The sequence below is a fragment of the Felis catus genome, chromosome C1, assembly GCF_018350175.1.
Source record: "Felis catus isolate Fca126 chromosome C1, F.catus_Fca126_mat1.0, whole genome shotgun sequence".
Taxonomy (NCBI): Eukaryota; Metazoa; Chordata; class Mammalia; order Carnivora; family Felidae; genus Felis; species Felis catus.
This window is the reverse complement of record NC_058375.1, coordinates 72178181-72199296: the sequence shown is the minus strand read 5'-3', so window position 1 is coordinate 72199296 and position 21116 is coordinate 72178181. Positions and strand designations below refer to the sequence as shown.

Below are 21116 nucleotides of genomic sequence, written 5' to 3'. Positions count from 1 at the left end.
TTTTATTATGGTGGTCTTGAACTGAACCCATGATTATTTCTGAGGTATGCCTATATCTGTATAACACGGTTCCTATGGATATGTAGAATATTACCATCACTCCAGCAAGGTCTTCCCTTGTTAGCTCCTCTCCTCTCCATAGACAACCTGTTCTAACTTTTTCCCTTGAAGATGAGTTTTGCCTGATTTAAAATTCCGTATATGGAATCCTATAGCTCACCCTCATAATAGTTTAGCTGAATATGAAATATCTTGACATTTTAGTACTTCCATTCAGTTATTCCACTGTCTTCTTGCTTTTTTTTTTGCCACTGTTGAGAGCACTTTTTTATATATTTACCCCCCACCCCCCTTCAGTTGACTTTCAGATCTTCGCTTTGGTCTTTGGAGTACTGCAAAATGGGTCTTCATGTGATTTGTTTTTTATTTTTTATATATTTTTAATGTATATTTGTTTTTTTATTTTGAGAGAGAAATTGCTGGGGACGGGCAGAGAGGGAGAGACAGAATCCCAAGCAGGCTCCACACTGTCAGTGCAGAGCCCAGTGTGGGTGTGATCCTGTGACCCTGGGATCATGACCTGAGCCAAAATCAAGAGTCGGACACTTAACCAACTGAGCCACCACCCAGGTGCCCCTCATGGGATGTTTTTTAAGTTTATTTATCTTCTTTGAGATTTGTGCTTTCTGAATATGACAGTTCTGGAAATGCTAAGGTATTATTTTAATTTCTTATTTGTCTTCACTACATTCAGGGTAGTTTATTCAGGTAGTTTATTCCAAGTCATTCTCCTCAGCTATGTCTAATCTTATTAGCTCATCCATTGAGTGTTTGTTTCAGTTTTATTTTTCATTTCTAGAACTTCTGTTTCTTTTTGCAGTCTGTCTTGTCTTTTAGATAGAACTGTATTTCTTTCTCATGTTTAAGATCCCCTTTGTTTAATAATTTAGAATATTTATTATCTGTGTAAATAATTCCAGTGTCAGAAGTTCTTGGAAGTCTGTTACTGCTGTCTGCTGTTTCTGCTGACTTTTGATTATGGTGATTGGTTTCCTTGTTGTTTATCTAAAATGTAGCCGTGAACTCAAGTTGAGACAGAAGGTGGTATGGGTTTACTTATGCCAAGATACTCCATGGCACCAATTCAGGACCCTCTTTAATTTCTTCATCTTAAGTTTCCCAGACTGTACTAGTAGGGATAATTTGAACCCCAGCCAGTTTGAGGAAACAATAGTTTTGCATTTTCAATTGAGATCTTTCTATTCCCTCTGCCTTTCTCCCTAGAGCCCAAACTAAGGTCAGTAAGTTTCCTAGTTGTCTTCCTTTGATAGGTATGCAGGATTTTTCTGGTTTACCCTTTCACTGGTTTTATGCTCTGATTCCAGTTTAAGGTCTCTAGCTTATGTGGGCCCAAGATCTTGTCTTCTGTCACCCCGTGGCTGTTGACAAACCTGTTACCAGGATTGGCAAAGGCTTTCAAAGCAGATCTAACTTCAGCATTCCACCATAGTCTTTAGTTCCTGCTTCCTTTTGGTACCTGAAGATATCTCTTACTTGCTGATGAACTCAGTCTGTGTTTTATTTCTCCGGGATTTCTTAACGTATGCTATTCAGGTTTTCAGATTATCTTTTCTAAAATGTCCTAATGGTTTAAAATAAGCACTGGCCCCAGTACAAAGGTAAGGTCAGTAGTGGAAAAGAGATGGATCAGGAAGACATAGCAATTCTACTTTTAGAAATTTATCTGTTAGATATAATCATAGAAATGGAAAATGAAATACGTACAAGGATATTCAATGCAGTGTTGGTTGTAATAGCAGAAGAGTAGTATGAATCTAAATAATTCATTAGTGGACTATTTACAAAAATTATGGTATGTATTTATAATGGAAAAAGAATGAAGCAGGTCTGAATGTACAAATATGGCATGATTGTCAGAAATACAGAGTAATGTTACAAATTGGTAACAGTGGTTATCTTAAGGGAAGGAAATTGGGTAGAAGGGGACAGGGATGGAAATTTGCTGTTTTGTACCTTTTGAATTTTAGACCATTGGCATGAAACGCTTATTTTGAGAATAAATGAATCTTTTTAAATAGTAATTTTAAAAGGCATTGATAGATGTGGGCAGGACCATTATACATTTTGAGTTGTAAATAGTATCTCTGAAAAGTATTCTGGTACTATCATATAAAAAATACACATTTTTATCCACAGTTGCCACTCTTTTTCAGTAGCGTTTTAGTGTTTTGCTACAGGAAGCCCTGGATATCAAACCTAGAGATGTATTGGTTGTACCTGGATTAAGTAGCATGTCTCATTTGGTCACATGAGTCCATCATTGAAGTTTTATTTTATTTCTACTTGGGTCTGTGGATTCAGCAGTGAGGTCACGAATGCATTTTGACTTACCAACTGGAAAAAAGAATTGGACTGAGAAGCCCCTTCCCCAAGAGCATTTTTAGGTAAATTCCAAGCTTGGGCTCTTTTGTGTGGACTAACCACCCATTTCCCAGAAAGGGACCCAACTTTTGACCTTCCTTTCTCCCTCAGTTTGTCTACACATTGCCTCTAAGCAACTCAGTCCTACTTACCATTCCTTTACAACTGTCAGTTTACAACTGAATTTTTAAGTCCCTTTTGCCTCAGGGTTCTTTAGTTGTCTATCTGTGGGTATCTCTTGGACTTACAGTATGAAGATAGAATTGTGCCCATTATTTAACAACAGTGTGAATTAATAATTGAGCTCCAATCCTGTTTTAGAAGTCAGCCACTAGATGTCTCTCTTGTAAAGAAATAATCATGTACAGCTGACAAAACTTTTTTTCTTTGGATAACATTACAGCATTCTAATTATATTGCAATAATATACCCATCTACCTCTGTATTAATGTCAGTAGCACTTTTTTCCCTTAAGCAATTATGTGCTGATCCACTTCATAAAGCACAGTATTTTGTTTGCATGATAACCTGTAAGTAGTATATGATTATACTTTACTGCAAACTGACTTTAGAAAAGAGCAAAGGAAAATGAAGTGATGGGTTTAGCAGTTGTGGTCATGGGGGGACAAGTGGATTTTGCAGTGATCTTTGAGGGATTACATAATAGGGACTCAGTACAAACTTATTCATTAATTGAAAATGTTTAGCTCTGTGGTTTCTCTGCCATAGCAGCTTTGGATATAGTTTGGTTGGAAGAGTTTCAGAGCAACAGCAGGGACTTAGGAAACAACAGTGTGAAAGACTAGAAACTTAATGGCTCCCCAAACAGGCATATACTTACTGGGGCCATGTAGACAGTGGTAAGGAAGTTTCTGTGACATAGCATCACAGAAGTTGTACTTTTCCATGATGGCAGTTAGGCAGCATTCATGGAAATAGAAAACAGTCTTGATCACCTTGGGGTCCCCAGACTGGTTCAGTTAGGGAAGTCCTTCCCTAGTCACCAGGTCTGCTTCTTCATGATGTGCTTCTAACATGTATCCCTTTCTACTTCCTTCAGTACAGTATTTATCAACTATTCTCCCATGCAGGCCCACTTTGTCTCACCCTGGACTATTGGGGAACTTTCCCCACCTCAGTGTCTCCTTACCTCAGTCATTTGATGCACTGATGCCCGATACATCTTTATAAAATGTGTTTTTACTGTGATAGTCACTTGCTCAAAATCAAGGAGGAGTTAAGAATGTCTTGAGGTGAGAATATCAGATGCAAAAGGATGAAGTAGTAAATTTAAGACAGTGTATGTAGACACTAGGGTGATGTATGTCTAGAAACTAGGGTGAGAGGAGAGTTGGTAAGTGATAGGGGATGGACTGGAGAGAGCCCCACTGGGACTGAGCTTTGCAAGACTTTATATGCCAGGTTGGGGAGTTCAGACAGAGTCAAACTTTGAGCAGAACATTTTCCTGTTCATATGAGGGATCCATACTAAATATGGATCAGCCTACTCTGTCCCCACCCTGATTTCCTAATGTATTCAATGGAGTGTACCCAGGCTGGTTACCATGCCTAATCCTAGAATGTTTTCCTCATCCATTATTTTCTAGCCATCTGTGAAAATACACGATAGTTCATCTTCTCCATAATTTCTTTTTTGCCACAGTTCCTATAGTACATATTCCCTTCACAGCTAATACAAAACACATGCCACATTTAGTGCTAGCGTTCGATTTTTAGTATGCATATATATCTACTCTCCTTTCTGCATTCTAGTGTTTCTTAGTAGGGGCTCTATTGGCATTTTGAACAGGACAGTTTTTTTGTTGTGTGGGACTTTCCTATGCATTACAGGAAGGCTAGCATTTCTGTTCTCTGCCCACCTAAATGGCAAAAGTGCTTCCCAGTCTTGGAACAGTCAGAACTGCCCAGCCATTTTCAAATGTCCCCACCGCCCAGGTTGGTACCACTCCCAGTTGAGAACTGCTTTATTAAGTACTCAAATATTTATCAGTTATTTGAAGCAAAATGTGCTTTTTTATTTCACCTGCTATATCCATTTTCTTAATATACTGTCTTCTAAAGCCAGTACCACATACTTAACCTGTTTCCTATTATTATTGTGTAGTGGTGAAACTAATTTTTAAAAGAGCAAAATGTAATATATAACTGGAACTTTTCAAAGTATTTTCATAATGATGTGAGACATATAAAATTATGGTTTTCATTCTCCCCAATTCCAGTAATTTTAATCCATGCTAAGTAACTACACAGATCCTTTGTATTCAGTCTTCCAAAAACACTTATTATGGTACCAATCCTAATAAAATAGATGGATTATATTTATGAGCAATAGTTATATTTATTCTTGAGACTTTAAAATTGTTCTTGAAATATATTTTAAAAGATTAAATGGCTGTGAGTGAAGGATTATGTAGATATTTTATACATTTGTTTTTTCCTTGAAGAGTTTCAAAATTTGGTAGATTTTCTTCCTGCTTTAAATTAAAATAAGGTTTTATAACTGACAGTGGAACAAAATGTTTTTTTCCTGAAATTCCTTTAGGTACTATATGCTGCTTCCGAATTTCGTAACAGTTGACAGTTTACAGATTAGTCTGTCTCCCTTTTCTACTGCTCAGAAATGAAAGATGAAACCTAGAAAGAAGAAGACTTTAATTATTTGTGTCATTTAGGATGCTTTATGTTGCTTGAAATAAAATACCCACTTCAAACTGTGTGAGCTATAAAAAGGTAAATTATTGGCTGTCATAACTCAATATCCATCCAGAGATAGGATGGATTTCAGAGTTCATAGATAAAATGACTCAATTACATCATTAACGGCCCATTTTTTTTGCTGATTCTCCATTGTATCTTCAGTGGTGTCAGCTGAATCCTCATGGTCATAGAATGCTCCTGGTAACAGTTTGAGTTGCAGTAAATATCCAGGAGTGCTTCTCTCCCAGCATTACTGAACAGGAAACCTGAAATTCACCACAATTGGGCCACCTAGGTCATTGGCCCAATCCTGAGTCACTGTGTCAAGGAAGATATAAGATAATGGTTTTCTTAAGCTGACTAGTAAGTGCATGCCTCTAGAGGTAAGGAATGGATTCTATTCGTCAAAGTATGGTTATGGATTAGGAAGGAGGAGGATGATAAGAGATTGCCAAGGAGGCAATTAAAATGTTCACTGTAACTCCTAAAAATTATTTCAAAATATGAAGGCAAATATTTAAAATAAAACGTAACATATATTTGAATTGATGCTACATAAAAATACATAGTTTGTTGTTGAACTTTCATTTCTGGTAAGATCATAAAAGAATAGTCGATTAGAGCATAGACTGTGGAGGTATTGTACTGTCTGGGTTCAAATCCCAGCTCTGCCATTTCCCAGCTGAATAATGATCTTGGAGGAGGGACTTTTCTTTTTTCTACCTTAGAGTTCTCATGAAATAATTAATGGTGTTCATTTAGAGTTAAAAGAATTAAATGAGTTAATACATGTAAAACATCTAGAACAATGTCTGACATATTGAAAGCGCTTAATAAAGCATTACTGAAAGCATTACTGTTATTACTATTACTACTTGGCTAGTGCTATCTGGTAAAAGGATCTACTGATAGATTTCATAACCTGTGGACTTTACTAATTAGTGGTGTAGCATTCTGAAGATTAGACATGTGGAAATTCTAGCTGTCCTTACTCCCATGGAGGGACTTGTATTTAAAAATCAGAAGTAAAGGGGTGCCTTGAATAGGATTCAAGCACAGAGTCCACTTATCCTTTCCCCGTCCCACCTCTCATTCTTACAGTATATTGAGTATTCTCCCTCTGTATAGTATACATGAAGAACAAGGTGTTTTCATGTGAAAACTGTACTCTTCTCACAGTGATATGGAAGGAAAACACAGTGCCCAGGATTGGTGGTTGACCTAGTGCCCTAAACAGAAACCTGCCTTGGACTCATCCCAAATGCCTAGTGAGCCCTTAGGAGTGCTCTTCGAATAAATATTGGCTAGCCAGTAAGAGAGGGGGATGAAAATTGGTGACTTTTTTCAAGAACAAAAATAATCAAGCTCATTTAATTTCATATTAGAAATCTTAGTTCTTAGAATTCAGCCTTCTTATGTAACTCTTAGCTATAGCATATTTCTTGAGGAGGCTAGGTTTGAAGCTGTCAAAATGATTAGATAAGTAACCCTAGTTCTGGTTGGGTAATAATTTCTGAGATAAAAAAGAAACCTCTTAAAAGAACACTTCCAATAATGAAGATTTTTAGTTTTAAAAAGAATGTTAAAATTAGTCCTTTCTATGATTATTACCATCCTGCACTTTCCAGTGAAAACATTTTTGACTTTGCTGATTGTAAAAAATAGCAAATCATTATGTCAAAGATTTGTTTAATACAGACATATAAAGTAAGAATTAAGTCCTTTTTTTTTTTAATTTTTTTTTTCAACATTTATTTATTTTTGGGACAGAGAGAGACAGAGCATGAACGGGGGAGGGGCAGAGAGAGAGGGAGACAGAATCGGAACCAGGCTCCAGGCTCTGAGCCATCAGCCCAAAGCCCGACGCGGGGCTCGAACTCACGGACCGCGAGATTGTGACCTGGCTGAAGTCGGACGCTCAACCGACTGTGCCACCCAGGCGCCCCATGAATTAAGTCCTTTCATAATGGCAAGAAATAACTAACCATAGTTAAAAGTTTGGGGCATGTCCTTCATACTTGTAAATACATGTATGAATATATATTTTAAACATAAATGCCATCATTCAATACGTACATATTTCTACTTCAATGCATAGAGTTCTGCCTCATTTTTTCATTCATTATGTAGATTTAGTATAGTTTAATCAGTTTTTGATGATACCCATTTAGATTTTTTTCTTTCTATTATAAAGAGTGGCACAGTGGACATGAACATATGTCATTACCCATCCAGTTATTTCCTTGGACTAAATTCCTGGAAATAAAACTGTTGAGGCAAAAATATGTGTATTTTTTTCATTAAGAATATTTATTTTTTGTCTTTATGAACTTGAATTGCCAGAAGCTGACACCAGTTTATATTCCTATCACCAATGGAAAGTCTCCATTTCACCATGTTTCCCTAGTATTTCCCCAGTATTTCTGATTTTAACAATGTCTTTGTAAATCTGATAAGTGAAAATATTTCACTTCTATTTGCACTTCTTTGGTTATAAATGATCTTGAAAATCTTGTTTCAAGAGGATCAGTGCCATTTAAAAGGATCGGATATCTGTGTTTGTTTTCTACTCTTCTTCCTTGGAATTATGGTAGCACTCCAAGATGAAAATTAACCATTTTAAGTCATGGAGTTAGAAGAATATGGGTATAGAACTTCCCTCCCCCTGTAAGTTTGTGTTATCATACACATACTACTTTCTTGAAATGGTGGGAGAGAATGATCCTTAATTTTAATAAGCATTAGCTGTTAAGTGCCCTGTATTAACTTGTGAAAACCGAGTATAAAATAACATTTATTTTCCTCTTTTAATACATGTGTTTCTCAACTTTTTTTTTTTTTTATTGCCTCCCAAGGAACCCTTTTAGACATTTTCCTTCTTTTTGCTCCCCCATGATATTTTGATACCACAGATATACTGTGTATAATTTTATGTGTAGTGGCCCTTTGGAGGGCCACAAACCATTGTAATATTTAAGATTATTTTTAACCCTCCCCAAAACAAATTTTTATCCCTTTTGGGGTGATGCTGCTCCTATTAAGAATGCATGATTGAGGGGGTAGGAGAAAAAGCTTTGCTATGCATGAGTAGTTGCTTTTGTTTCATGGGACTCAGATCACTGTTATCTTACTTTGTCAGGTGGTCTGTAGGGGAACATTAGGTTTAATAATTGCCATCATTACTTCACCAGTCTGTCATCAAACTCTAAACGTGTGCCATGAGGTGCCGAAGTTCCCTAGAATATTCAGGTACAGTATTTCCATTCTTGAGAACATTGATAATTTTGGCAAGGACACAGTGACATAATTGAAAGCATTTTGTTTAATTTAGGGAACAGTAGTCTTGATATAGTAAGAATAATAGTCAGTGTTTATTTTTTTTAATTTAACGTTTATTTATTTTTGAGACAGAGAGAGACAGAGCATGAACGGGGGAGGGGCAGAGAGAGAGGGAGACACAGAATTGGATGCAGGCTCCAGTCTCTGAGCCATCAGCCCAGAGCACGACGTGGGGCTCAAACTCACGGACCGCAAGATCGTGACCTGAGCTGAAGTCGGACGCTCAACCGACTGAGCCACCCAGGCGCCCAATATAATAGTCAGTGTTTAAACCTCTATCCCAGTGGTTCTCATTCAGTGGTGATTTTTGCCTCCCAGAGGACATTTGCAATAATTGAAAACATCTTTGGATGTCACAACTGGAGGAGTGGGTGTTGCTGGGGTGGCATCTCCTTAGTCAAGGCCTAGAATGCTGTTAAACATCCTGCACAGGAAAGTGCCTCCTCTGCCCCCTTACCCTATCCACCATAACAAAGAATTATCTGGTCCAAAATGTCAGTACTACCTAGGTTAAGAAACATTGTTTTATCCCATGATTCTACTCCTTATGCTGTGTTTTCATAAAATAGTCCAAAATATGAAAACAATTATGGTGGAGGGTGGGGGTATGCATACATAAAGATACTCACTAAAGCATTACTTTTTCCCTTTATAAAATGTGTTCTTTTAGAAAACTTACATAATACAAAAAAACATATAAAATTATCCACAGTCCCCCTCAAAAATAATGTTGAGATTTTGATGTATGTGTATTTTTATAAGTGGGACATGTATCACTATGTGTAATTACGAAAAGTGGGAAACAGACTTAATCCTTTGAAGAATTTTGATGGTTACCAGAGGGGAGGTGGTTGGGGGGGAATTGAAATCGATGATAGCGCTTATTATGATGAGCACTGAGTCATGAATAGATTTAGTGAATCACTAAAATTGTACACCTGAAATTAATAGAATATGTTAACTATACTGGAATTAAAATTAAAAACTTAATTAAAAAACTTAATTCTTTGAGACTTAGTAAGTTATTTGATTGCCCAGTCAGAACTACATCAGTTTCAAGAATACTGAAGAATTGGCAACTACTTTAGAGATTAATTAACTCAACCCATTTCAGGAATTCTTATACAATACCCTTCAACCTCTCTTTGTCCATTTGTTCACTTAAATCTTCTATTCTGAATTACTGTTTGCAAATGCCTTTTAACCCTAGAGTTAAAAAGTACAGTTATCCAATGAAGCTAACTTAATCCTTTGTACTAGTAGAGGTAAATGATAGACCCATCCCTAGGGATAGTCTTTTATTATTATTTTTTTTTTACCATAATTTAATATGGAAGAACAAATGGTAAAAAATTGGAAGCAGTCATAATGTCTGTCAGTAGAGAATGAATAGATTTTGGCATTTTTCATAAAATGAACTAATCTGCATATATTATAAATAAACCTAAAGCATAATGTAAATGAAAAGCAAGGCATAGGATATTTAGAGTATGGTAAGTTTGAAGTAAATGTTAATATTACACAAAATACTATATTGTTTATAGGTATAATATGTATGTGTGTGTGTGTGTGTGTGTGTGTGTGTGTGTGTGTGTGTATAGAATATAAAACCATGGACGGTAAGAATACACACCCAAACTCAGGATAGTACTTACCTCTGATAATGGGAAGGGAAGGAGATCAAGAAACAGTAGCAAGTTGGATCATCAGCTATATCAATAACCTTTTATTTCTTAAAAGAAAAAAGTATTTTGAATAAATATGGCAGTTTGCAAGTTGGTTAAATCTTGAGTATGGGTACATTGTTCTTTATACTCTTTTTCTTTGTTTTTGAAATATTTCAAGATCACATTTTTTAAAAGTAAATGTACTTTTCAAATTTGTTCACGTTTGAACTGAGGCCAAATATAGAAAGATTTTTATAGTAATTTAGCAATGTGTATGTAATAAAATAGTAGTGAATGACTTCCTTACAATCAAAACTAGTTAACTATAGCAAAATAATTTCCAAGGGCTTTTCTCCCTTTGTTTTTGGAATGTTAAGTGCTTTCTGATGGTATTTAGGGTCTACTGAGTGTTAAGAAAGATAAATGGTTCTTGAAATTACTCAAGCAATGATTGGGGTAACTTAATATGATTTAGAATTCTGCAAGATGACAAGTTCATAATCTTTTTTTCTCCTATCACTTAACATGGAAAAAACAAATATATTTAGAAAGAAACCATATTATACATCAGGATTAAAAAATCAATTTCTTTCTTACAAGGAAATGTGGAATCTCTGAGTCTCCCTTTTTTTGTTGTTTATTTTGAAAGAGAGCGCACACAAGCAGGAGAGGGGCAGAGAGAGAGAGAGAGAGAGAGAGAGAGAGAGAGAGAGAGAGAGAGGGAGGGAGGGAGAGAGAGAGAATTCCAAGTAGGCTTTGCAGTGTCAATGCAGAGCCCAGTGCAGGGGCTCAGTCTTAGAAACAGTGACATCCTGACCTGAGCTGAAATTAAGAGTCACTTGCTCATCTGACTGAGCCACCCAGGTATCGCCTCTGAGTTTCTTGATGGTGATATGATGCTCTGCCTCTTTCATAGATAACGAACATTGCAGGGGTGTTTTCTTTTAGAAGAATTGTTTATTTAAAACCATTAACTTACATTTGCATTCAGATTTTTTTAAGGTTTCTTCCTCTGAGATTTTAGATATCTGGTCTTTAAATTAGTGAAGGGTGTTTATGCTTTTGTTCAATCAAAAAAAACACATATTAACATGACTTTCTTATATGGTAAGTGGCACTCTCAATGTAAGCATAAGCAAGCACATTTTTTCTACCTAATGCCAAAAACTGTCTTGTTACTAAAGAAAACTTCCATAAGCAGATCTGTGATAACTTACCCTAATAGAAGGATTTTTACTTGATTTTATGGTTATTGTCTTCTGACAGAAATTTGACTAAATCATATGAATGTTTGGTGGGAGATATTTTACTAGACTGTATTAAAATAAAACTATTTGAGATTTTGGAGCCAGGCTGCTAAAGGATAGATTTATAAGTGAAGCTGGCCATTTTGCTTGACAGTGGGTTGTTAGAAATTTCTCCTAAATAATGAAAACATGTAAAAGCCATCATACAGTGAAAACATTTAAATTTCTGTATTGGATTCAGTATTTCTAACATTAACTTTTTTTAAAGAAGGAATGGTATATAGTGTCACCAAACTTAGATATGTTAAATAGAACATGGTCATTCCAAAATTAGACATTTAGTGAATTATTACTGTTGATCATGTATCAAACCAAAGTTTCGACCTGGAAGCAAAAGGACTCTAGCTCAGAGTGCATTCTGCTTAGCAACCAACTTGTCTACTGTTTTGCTACTGAATGCACGTACTCATGGCTAAGAAGTATCTGCAGCCAGCTGGTCGCAACTGGACAACACTTCATTCACCTAATTTCCAGACTAGTCAGGCAAAGACATCAGCTCATTATTTTTGGTCATGAGCAAATTTATTTGTAAACTTCAAGTAGTAGCACACTGATCTCAAAAGCCCCTGAACTGTGACAAATTGCCTTCTAATTCAGGAATATAAAGTCCTTGTAATTCAGAACTGCTGCACTTAATTTTGCTTTCCTTTTAAAAGTCCTTGCAAGTATATTGTTTAAAAAACATAGTCTCTGAAATCCTAGAAAAAATAGTAGAAAAGATACGTTAAATTCTAGGAATACTTTTCAAATTATTATCTGAAAATGAAAGTTCAGGAGGTTTGATTTGTGCGCACACTTTTATTATCTACCTTGATCCTCATATGATTCTTTTTTCATTTAGAAAACAGCAGTTTTGTTGGCATGTGAAGCTCCAATTTCCTCAGAGTCAAGCTGTGTACATAGAAAAAAGGTACAGTACTACCAATGTTTATTAAGAACTCCTTTGTTTTTATTGTGTTTTTGTATTTAAAATAAACTGTTAACTTAAATGTGATATCAGTAAATGTATGTCAGTAGTAGAATGGATAACTCAGTTGTTGGTATCTTGATTCAGTGAAATGCTCAATACTATTGAAAAATGAATCAACTACAGCTACATCAACATGGTTGAATCTTAGAAATAATGTTGAATGAGAAGAGCAAATGAAGGAAGAATGCATAGAGTGTGATTCTACGTCTAAATATAAAACAGTGTAGTCTTTAGAACTATCTGCAGAGCTGGTAAAACTCTAAGGGAAATCATGATGGTGTTTCCTTCAGCAGGGGGAGCAGACATTAGGAGAAAACTGCAAGGAGACACAAGAGGGCTAAAAACTTTCAATTTCTTAAGTTGAGTGGTTGTAGAACAAATGAAAAATGACCCAGAATTCTACTATGCAAAGATTACTGCTATTAACATTGTGGTATAGCCCTCAAAATATGTATACTCAAAATTGGAATTAATTTGCATAAACAACTTTTTATCCTACTTTTTTCATATTTGCATATTTTTAAGTGTCATTTAAAAACTTTAATGACTGTGTACTATTTGGTTCCTTCGGAAAATTTTCCAGTTGCTTTTTAAGTAATATACTGAGCATATATCCACATTTTGCATTAAGTGTCCTCTCTTTGCAACTGTGCTATGAATTTTAGTGAAGAACTTCCTTATTTGAAGTTGTATGCCAGACTAAAGTCAGGGAAAGGACTTCAATTTTTTAGATAGGGGTATGTAGCACATTGGTATATATGAAAATGTATGCACTGAAATTGCACTGAAATTAGCATCATCTGAAACCTTTTTTCAGATTTTTAATTTCTGTAGCTTTCAAATATATTTCATCCTGAATTCATTCTTCCCATCTTTGAGCACAGGTGTGTGTTAAAAGAGGCTTCATGTTTTTATAATTGATTTATAGGGAGCTTCTCAAAATATTGCTTTTTAGGACTTTGTTAAGTGTGTCCAAGAAGCCTTTTTGAGCTTTTTTTCTAAGTAATTTTTGCTTAAAAGGATGTTATATTTTGCCAAGAGTAAAATAAAAGGTCTGTGTTCAGTTATTTAAACAAAAAAGCCACAAGATTTAGTAATTCTAAGTTAACACCTTTAGTAGAAACTTATAAATAATAAGTTTTGTTTTTGTTTTTTTGTTGTTGGGAAGAGTACCAGATGATAAAACTATTAATGAAATCCTAAAACCTTACATTGATCCTGAAAAGGCTGATCCTGTAATTCGTCAAAGGTATGTTTCAAAACTCTTGTAATTTTCTGAAATTACTAAAAATATTGAGGTATTGGTTATGTGGATATTATGTAAAGCCATGACACTATTAGACTGTGATATACCAGTGCAGTTTACTTTCTGTGTCATTTCCTTGGTATTTATTCAAGGCTTTTTCAGTCACAGATGATGCTTTTGGATAGTAACAAAAACAGTTCTCAACACTTAGTATTCACTGTTTTCTAGATACTCGTTGAAGCAGATAATAAAAAATGTATGAATTAATTTAATCCTCACAATAACCCTTGAAGGTAGATTACTGCTAATATGTCCATTTTACAGATGGGGAACCTTAAAGTGCTTAAGTGACTTCATATTGCAAATAAGCAGGGAAGCTGGGATTTAAACCCAGCCAGTGTGGAATCAGAGTCTGCACTCTTAACCCTTAAATCAAACTTCTTTAAAATTGAGTCAAAAACTCTGAAATTAAGAGTTTCCAAGTAACCCTTATAAAAGACAGGAAAATTCTGTTTCAGCCAGGTCTTCATAAAACGAATTAAGATACACTCTGCCTCATCTCCATGTAGCATGGACACAAATGGGCTAGAATAGCTAAGTCTGTCCCTTTTCAGCTGTGTGATCAAGAATAAGTTACCTAAGTTCCAGACCTTAATTTTCTCTACTAGATAAGGTTATTTGAATCTTAAAAAAAAAAAAAAAAAAAAAAAAAGGCATATGTATATAGTTACTATACAGGGTCTAACACACAGTAGGCAGCACTCAAAATAGGAAACTCTTATTAGAATGTGGAATAGTTTTCCTGAGCAGGAACCCAGTTGACTTTCTTTTCTCTGGATGATACCTGCTTGTTTTGGTTCCAGAGTAACCTAGTGTTTAAATTTTAAACTGAGTGGATTCTAAAATGTCTGACCCAATTCTAATTAAATCTCATGTTCTAGTGCCAATGAAAGGTTGTACCCAGACTGAACCAGAATCATGTCCCATATCAAGCAGTGTCTTTGGAATATGTATAATAGTTGTATTTCTTTCCTTCTTATTATTGATAATCCAGTTGTCATCATTGGTCATACGTTTGGCAGTAAGACAAAGTACCTGTCACTAAATTGGGTACATTTTTTAAAAAATAAATAAAATAGCAAGATTAACTTAATTTACTGAAATAGATTTTTTTTTTTTAATTAACATATTGTACAGAGAGAAGAAAGGTAATATTTTAAAATTCAGATCCTTGGCTAGAAAATATCTTTAACCCCTTTTCTGTGCTTGGCTAGTTGAATTTTAAGTATTGTTAGCTACTCATAAATGTTTAATCTGTAGATACTGTCTTGAAACATATTACAAATCAGTTTTGCTTCCTTCAATATGACATTTTTATTTCAGGTTGAAAGCCTACATTCGCTCTCAGACTGGGGTCCAAATTTTAATGAAGGTTGAATATATGCAGCAAAATTTAGTAAGGTAAAATTATTTCCCTCCCCATTTCTTTAAATATTTTCAAATTCTAAAATGTAATTAAGTAGCTTGATTAGCTCAAGTAGCTAGTTATTATACCAGTATGACTTTCAAATTAAAATTTAAAAATAATCAGACTTACAGGATAAATTCAATTGAAAATTACTTTGGTTAGGGGTGCCTGGGTGACTCATTCAGTTAAGCGTCCACCTTTGGCTCAGGTCATGATCTCATGGTTCATGGGTTCGAGCCCTGCGTTGAACTCTGTCCTGACAGCTCAGAGCGTGGAGCCTATTTCGGATTTTGTGTCTCCCTCTCTCCCTGCCCCTCCCCGACTCAGGCCCTCTCTCTCTCTTTCTCCCTCAAAAATAAACATTAAAAACAATTATTTTGGTTAAAATATTTTAAAATAGCATTATGTACAATTAAGAGATTCTTAAATCCCATTTTAACTTATTTCAAGAAGTATTCTCTACAACAGTTCTAGTGTTCAAGTTTTTGCCTTTGGGAATACAAACATTTATGTGATCAACTGAGCATTGCATATATTGCAATGGAAAAAACACTGCAGAGAAATGTAAGGAGAGCTGGGTTCTAACAAACTGTATTATTTGAGGAAGTTTTTTTTGTTTTTGTTTTTTGGGTTTTTTGTTTTTTGGTTTTTGTTTTATTTTGGGGTTTTTTTTTAGAGTTTATTTTGAGAGGAAAAAAAGAGAATGAGAGCAAACAGGGGAGGGGCAGAGAGAAAATCCCAAGCGGTCTCCGCACCATCAGCATAGAGTCCTACATGGAGCTGGATCTCATGAAACTGTGAGATCATGACCTGAGCCAAGAGTCGGTCAGCTGCTTAACGGACTGAGCTACCCAGGTGCCTCTTCCCTAGACTTGTTTATTTAGTATATTTACATGCAGTTCACGTTTTACTCCCTTCCTTGCCCCAAAAGATTTAAGGTCTCAGATGAGAGAAGGATGGAAAGTTTTGTGGGTTTTGCAGAGATAGCTATCTAGAGTTACAACATCCATGTTAACCAAAATCAGTATTTTTGAAATTGGTAATCAAACGCTTATGTAATTAGTGAGAAATACTGGTGTAAAAGGTGCGTTCTTTCAGTTTTGCTTAGCAAAGTTTTAAAGTCAGTTTCATACAAATTCATGTTTAAACAAAACCATTTGCATTGTTCCCTTGGAATTTACCTCCAGTCAATCATTAAATATTTTTTCCTTCTTTTATTGTCTCTTACCTCATTCAGATTCAGTTCCTTTCTTAACATTTACCATATTTTACTTACTTAATTCATGTAAATGTTACTCCTGTTTCATACCTTGGTGCATTCTTATTGAGTATACTATGGCTTCAGTCTCATAAGCCTGTTAAGAAAACACCTCTGAGGGTTTTTATGAAAAATGAAATCACTTTTTGGATAGTTGTCTCATCTCATCTTCTCTAGGCTGTGGAAGTAATATATACTCTCCCAACTCTCCTGACAACCTGGTGACGTGTCCAACATTCTAACACTTCTGCAGCACTCTGAGCATTTGCCACCTCCTTGTCATAGACTGCCAGTGTGGGGATGACATGTAGATGGCTCCAGAAGGATTGTAGAAGGGAGACAGTAGTAGTGCTATCCATCAAAATGATTGCCTCATCATTTTTTTAGTTGTACTTATCTGACCTTGAATAATTATAAATAGTGGCCATTGGCTACTATTTTAATGGCTACATGAATGGAATTGTTTGTTTTCTTAGTTAATAAGCATGCATCAACTTGACCATGGTCACCTTATTTACGTAATCTGTTAGGCAAATAATTAAATTTCTTTACCAAAGCTAAGGAAAACAACCCAAATCATTTTGGTACAACTGCTAAGAACAAAAGGTTTGGGGTTCTCTTTTTCTTTTGTTTTAGTTTATTAATGGTTTTTGTTCTGTTTCTTTGTTGTTTTCCTCCATTACCTGAAAGAGAAGGTTTGCTATATTTCCTTTTAAGTCAAGGCAAACTGGGGAGTGGCCAGTGAAGAAATGTGCCAGCTCACTAAGCCAGTCAAACTTGACTCTTGGGCATAGTGTCTTCTTCCTCCAAAATTCAAGGAAGCCAAGATTGTATGTGTTAAAAGGTAGAATACTGAGCATTTTAAAGTTTATAATACAGGGCAGACTGCTTGGGCCTAGATAGCATTCATTTTTAACTTGAAAATGTGTAACTCTAAGTGCTTGAAGAGGCAAGGAGGATGGAGATCTCCAGATGGAGATCTCAGCATATCCTAGTAGACCAGGGTCTTCCAGGAGAGTGGCAGAAATGCCTATAGCATGACATGATCCAGAGGGAAGCAGTTGGGGAAACCATTACATGCAGTTGTATTAGAAAGAAATCAGGATGCACAAGAGAACCAGAGCACGGGGAAATGCCAGTCAGATTGCTAAGGTTTATTTTAACAAAGAGGGTAAACCTGAACCCAAAAAAACATCAAAGAAGTACACTGAATTGAAGGTCAGATGACCTAATTCTAGACACTCAATTTCTTTGTGCTTCATTTTCAAGGTCCTTTATTTTCTCTTATTTTATACCTTCTTTAGGAACCCAAGGAGGACCAAAGTTGGGCCTTGGGTTAACCTTAGTCCCCAAAGGGACTATCATTCCTTTGATAGCTTAATAAAGTAGAAGTTGAGTGTTAACTTCAAGGAATACCTAGAATTAGCTATTTTGATATTAAACTTGAGCTTATCTGAATAACATGATAAGTATTTTTACTTTATCTTATCTATATAGAAAACTTACCATTCAGATTTCCCCATTTGAGTTGTTTATTTGAACTCAATGATCTATAAAACCATCAAAGGATGGGAAGGTTATGGATTTAAAAATTGCCACTTTAGGGGTGCCTAGGTGGCTCAGTTGGTTAGGCGTCCGACTTCAGCTCTGGTCATGATCTCACAGTTTGTGAGTTCAAGCCCCATGTCAGGCTCTGTGCTGACAGCCTGGAGCCTGCTTTGGATTCTGTGTCTCCCTTTCTCTCTGCCCCTCCCCCACTCATGCTCTTTCTGTCTCAAAAATAAACATTTTTTAAAAATTTATAAAAAATAAAATAAAAATTGCTACTTTATTTAACTTTGAAAAGTGATGGCATTATTTTATGGCAATCATAATCTCAAACTCCAGTGAAGGAGTTTTTATCCTAAGTTGGGATAAGGTACACCATATATTTCTGATTAAGTCAGCTTCATGATATAGTTATCCTAGTTTCTATAAAACTTCCCAGTTTTCAAGTATTTTCTAATCATGAGTAATGAAATTAGATGCTATGAGGATACATTTAGAAATAGATTTTCATTTGATTTTTTAAAAATTTACTTATTTATTTTGAGAGGGACAGAGACAGTGCAAGTGAGGGAGGGGCAGAGAGAGAGAGGGAGAGAGAATCCAAAGCAGGCTCCACACTGAATGCAAAGCTTGACATGGGGCTCGAACTCACAAAACTGAGATCATGACCTGAGCTAAACCAAGAGTTGGATGCTTAACCAACTGAGCCACCCAGGCACCCCTCATTTGATTTTTTTTATATTAAATATAATGTATTGTCAAATTGGTTTCCATACAACACTCAGTGTTCATCCCAACAGGCACCCTCCTCAGTGCCCATCACCCACTTTCCCCTCTCCCCCACTCCCCGTCAACCCTCAGTTTGTCTCAGTATTTAAGAGTCTCATGGTTTGCCTCCCTCCCTCTCTGTAACTTTTTTTTTTCCCTTCCCCTCCCCCATGATCCGTTAGTTTCTCAGGATCCATCTATGAGTGAAAATATATGGTTTCTGTCTTTCTCTGCCTGACTTATTTCACTTAGCATAATACCCTCCAGTTCTATCCACGTTGCTGCAAATGGCCAGATTTCCTTCTTTCTCATTGCCAAGTAGTATTCCATTGTATGTATAAACCACATCTTTATCCGTTCGTCAGTTGATGGACATTTAGTCATTTGATATTTTTAACTAAAGATATTTAGGGGTGCTTGGGTGGCTCAGTCGGTTGAGCATCCAACTCTTAATTTGGCTCAGGTTGTGATCTCAGGGTCATGGAATCAAGCCCCACATCAGGCTCAGCACTGAGCGTGAAGCCTGCTTCTCTCTTGGGGTGCCTGGGTGGCTCAGTTGGTTAAGCATCTGACTCTTGATATTGGCTCAGGTCCTGATCTCATGGTCATGAGATTGAGCCCTGCATTGGGCTCTGCACATGGAGCCTGCTTGGGATTCTCTCTCTCCCTCTCTTTCTGCCCCTTCCCTGCTCATGCGCTCTCTCTCTCTCTTTCTCAAAATAAATAAACATTAACAAAAAGATTTCTCTTTCCCTCTGCCCTTCTCCCCTTCTCCCTCACTCTGTCTCAAATTAAAAAAAAAAATGTAACCACAGTATTTTTCAGATAATGTAGTCATTGATAGGCTGTACACTTAGATGTATAATTATACTTCTATCATTAAAAGAAAGTACATTCAGAGAACATCTAAGTAAGATTATTATAGGTTTTTAAATGTTAGACTTCTGATATAAGATAAGCATGCTAAAATAGGAGGATTTTATTATTTCCTAAAAAGTACTTACAAGGCAGAAGCATGTAGTTTCCTTGTGGCTGTTGATTTTAAATGTATCCTACGATTTACAGCATTCCAGTGACTCCAGAGTAAAGTCTTTTTAACCAAATACTTGATGTTGCCAGTTTCCACTGGTTGTGTTTTACATTCTTGGAGGGTTTATAACAGTTGTCTCATGATATATATACCTGATGAGCTAGAGCAGTCTTAAATGTTTCCCAGTTTTTAGCATTGCCATACATGACTTTTATTTTTAGATTTAGGGGATTATAGAATGCAAGTCTAACCCTAAGGAATTTGCTGCTGATGTATTTGAGAGTTTTCTTTCCAGAATACACAAGGTTTGGATTTGTGTTTTCTTATAAAAGCTAACGTGGCTTCTTAAGTAAATTCATGTATTCATTCTCTTGCAAACACTTTGTGATACTCACTGTGGTCCAGGTATCATTCTAGACATTGGGGTGATGGCAGTAAGGAGAACCATTCCTGTCCCCGGGAGCTGACATTCCCAGTGGAAGAGAATTCATGTAAGGTGCTTGTGTTATTAGCAAGGCCTCTTTTTCTCCTCTTAACCAGCCCAGAAAGTAAATGAGTGGTTTTGAAATAGAAAAGCCTATGTTGGTAATGCCAGGTACTTTCAGGGGCAGCCATTGTATTGCTGCTCACTTATGCTATTAGGGACTGAAGAATTTCGAATACTCCGAAGTGTGATACTGTTCATTCAGTTGTAATTTTCCAAATCTATTTTTTGTATTTTACTTATTAATTGAACCATTTATTTTCCATAAAGAAGTTCAGCTACACCTTCTTTATGTTTACTTTGCTGCTTTGATGTTTATATAAGGTTCTAGTTTTGATAAACGTGTGGTTTAAGCTATTATGGGATAATTCTTTCCAAATTTACTCAGAAACCATTAATTAAGCACATTTAATCTTCTAGGCATATAAATAAAACTTGAGGTTGATACAAGAATGAATTGGGTACAGTTCTACAGTAGTGGGGGAACACAAACACGAAGCAAAGGTGACTGACTGAGGTTCCTGGCATGGATCTGTTTCTGGAGGGATGGAGGTATAGGGCCTGGAGAGGCTTAGGGCACATTGAGTTTTAAGTAGAAGTGGCATTGTTTTTTGGAACATTATTTGCAAAAAGAATGGTCGTTTTATACTGTTCATTTGTTCTTAGTATCTATTCATAGTAAGATTATACATATTCCAGTAAGAAATAGTAATACTATCCTTTCAGAATACATAATCTGTGGAGAAGTAGACCTGATTTTACTTTAAGACATTCCAGACTAGACTGTAAACCAAAAGTCTCACCATTGCAAACACTTAAGTTTATTAGAACACTGCTTCTCAAACCTAGCCCAAATTAAGAGATGTTCCAA

At 35.9% G+C, this 21116-nt stretch overlaps 1 protein-coding gene across 6 annotated transcripts in view; it reads left to right on the top strand.

Annotated features, from left to right (window-relative positions):
- The window catches only part of ZNHIT6 (zinc finger HIT-type containing 6), a 112907-nt gene that overhangs the window by 21695 nt on the left and 70096 nt on the right, over positions 1-21116 (top strand). For all 6 annotated transcript variants that reach the window (XM_011284895.4, XM_019837352.3, XM_011284894.4 and 3 more), the window contains exons 6-8: positions 12315-12383; positions 13612-13692; positions 15073-15150. In XM_011284895.4, the coding sequence (XP_011283197.2) occupies positions 12315-12383; positions 13612-13692; positions 15073-15150 (228 nt within the window). The remainder of the gene's footprint in view (positions 1-12314; positions 12384-13611; positions 13693-15072; positions 15151-21116) is intronic.